At 39.8% G+C, this 2,561-nt stretch overlaps 1 protein-coding gene across 1 annotated transcript in view; it reads right to left on the reverse strand.

Moving 5' to 3' along the window:
* The window catches only part of LOC107300314 (ATP-dependent RNA helicase DDX39A-like), a 4,695-nt gene extending 2,187 nt beyond the window's left edge, over positions 1-2,508 (reverse strand). The window contains exons 1-2 of the mRNA XM_015829649.1: positions 2,368-2,508; positions 1,963-2,110 (exon numbers count right to left, since the gene is read on the reverse strand). Coding sequence (XP_015685135.1) covers positions 1,963-2,110; positions 2,368-2,439 — 220 coding nt within the window. The 5' untranslated portion in view covers positions 2,440-2,508. The remainder of the gene's footprint in view (positions 1-1,962; positions 2,111-2,367) is intronic.
* Between the last annotated feature and the right edge of the window lie 53 nt (positions 2,509-2,561).

Raw genomic sequence — 2,561 nt, forward strand, 5'->3', positions numbered from 1 at the left:
TTCCAACAAGCGGGATTGGCCTAGGGGAATTTTTAGTGGGGTTTTAAGAGAAATTTTAATTATATAGGCCATAGTAAATATTTCTTTTTAATTAGGTTTTAAATTGGGTATTTATTGTTGTATCTGTTTTATAAGGCTGTCAGCCGCCCTGAGTCCGTAAGGAGAAGGGCGGGATAAAAATTGAATAAATAAAATAAAATAAATAAATAAATTACTTAGGTCTACTTTTGAAGAAGCGTATCTGAAGTGTACATGGAAACCTTACCAGTCATATCCTGTCCTTAACAGCCTTCCTTATTGGTGAAACAGCCGCCCCCTCTGCCGCCCCCCCCCCAACAGTCCCACTTCATGGTCTCCTTTTGCTCATTCCTATCCTACACCTGACCTAAACAAACTGAAGATTTAACTGAGAAAAATATTGATGTTATATATTTATACAAATGCATTTTTTCCATATTTCAATTATGAAACATGTAGAAGACAGTTTACAGACGGTGCAAGTGTCTTTACTTTCAAACCAGCAACTGATACTTGTTCCACCCATGGCTGCTACCGGCTAATTTAAGGATTTATAATTGTTTCCAGCACTCAGTGTGCAGGTCTAGCGCTCCTCAATAGGGCACAAGGAGCAACACAATTATCCTTCTACAGCAGAGTTTCTTAAACTATTGTTTCTCAGAACCCCTTTCCACTTTTAAGAATTACTGAGGTCTCCCCCAAATGTTTTTGTTTGTTTGTATTTACTGTATTAAAGATAAAAAATGTGCTGTTCTCCCAATTGTTGGATGGGATTTTAATATATTTTTTTTTAAAAAATTCATTTTTAGACTGGCAAATAATTTTGATTTTGCAGGTCACTGACAGGATCTAGAACCAACTTTAAGAAACACTGATCTATAGGATTCCCAGAAACAGAAATGGATAGTTATCCTGCATTAGCTACACTTGTAATTTTATATCTCTATCTCTGATCTGCAAAATAACAACAAAAAACCTGGTAACCATGACTACCATACAGGTAGTCCACAAGCACGATAAGAGTCCAAAATTTCCGTTGTTAAGCAAGGCAGTTGCTAAATCAATTTTGCCCCATTTCACAACCTTTTTTGCCACAGTTAAGCGAATCACTGCAGCTAAGTTAATCATGTGGTCATTAAGTGAATCCGGCTTTCCCCATTGACTTTCCTTGTCGGAAGCTGGCTGGGAAGGATACAAATGGTGATCACGTGACCCAGGGACAGTGCAACTGTCATAAATACATGCTGGCTTCCAAGCACCCAAATTTTGACTGTGTGATCACGGGGACGCTGCAATGGTCATAAGTGTGAAGAACGGTCACAAATCACTTTTTTTTAACGCCATTGTAACTTCAGTCACTAAACGGCTGTTAAGTTGAGGACTATTTGTATACCTGGGTGACTGTAATGTACTCTGCTTGGTGGTACCTTTGAAGAGCATCCATAAAACACCATTGGCCCAAAATGTCATATATTGGAGTAGCCATATTCCTATAAACTCTATATTGCACAGGTTATCAAAAGGTTTTAGGGTGCAGTTCAGATTTTTAACTTGCAATCCCCATACGCCTGGGCTCTTAACAGGGTCACTTCCTCTCTGAGCCATCTTCTTAATCCGGTATGCAGATCCTTGCAAAAGAGTCTGACAGTCCCCCAGCTTTTTGAGGTGATTCCAAATGCTGTTTGTGTCACAGTCTCTTTACTGTGGAACAATTTCCCTCTTAAAGCTGACTTTCCAGAAAATGGGGGGGAAAAAAAAAAAAGGAAACTCTCCTGAGAGGTATTTGGGGGGGGACTGAGGAAAGTCGCCACTGCACTTTTTAAACTCTTATTTAATGCTATTTTGATTTTATATGGGTTTAGCGTGGGTTATATATTAGGAATCAACATAGATTGTGGCAGTATAAAAAGCAATAAAGAAATGTTTCAACGAATCGATACATACTATAAGAGGAGATGTCTATCTCTTCTGGGAGCTCAGCCACGTTGACCTCAAAGCGATCCTGTACTTCATTAAGGATTTTGGCATCACCTTCATCCGACACAAAGGTAATCGCCAAGCCTTTCGTACCAAAGCGCCCAGCCCGGGCCACCTGCAGAGAGAAGATTGTATCAGGGATCAAAAGAAACTCCTTCCCAAACCGAATCCAGTATTTCAAAGATATCGCTCAGAGGGATAAATCAGATGCTCAATTAGAATCAGGCAAAAAAAATCAGAAAAATCAAATCCAAAATGAGGCTGGGAATCCACGAAAAGAGTGATCAGAAGCCATCCAGAATTTGCAAGCCACCAGCTCCTTACCATAACTGGCCAGTTACTAGAACAGAAGGCAAACCTGATTTCGCTCACCCTGTGTAAATAGGTATCGGAATCCTCAGGCATATCATAGTTGAAGACTATGTTGACTCGCTCTATGTCCATCCCACGGCCAAAAAGATTAGTGGCCACCAAGATACGACGCTGGAAGTCTTTGAATTGTTGATACCGAGAGAGCCTGCAAAGAAAAAAAATATATATTTCCTTGAACTTCATGATTCCTCTCC

Source organism: Protobothrops mucrosquamatus, unplaced genomic scaffold (assembly GCF_001527695.2).
Source record: "Protobothrops mucrosquamatus isolate PMUCROS unplaced genomic scaffold, P.Mucros_1.0 scaffold6653, whole genome shotgun sequence".
NCBI lineage: Eukaryota > Metazoa > Chordata > Lepidosauria > Squamata > Viperidae > Protobothrops > Protobothrops mucrosquamatus.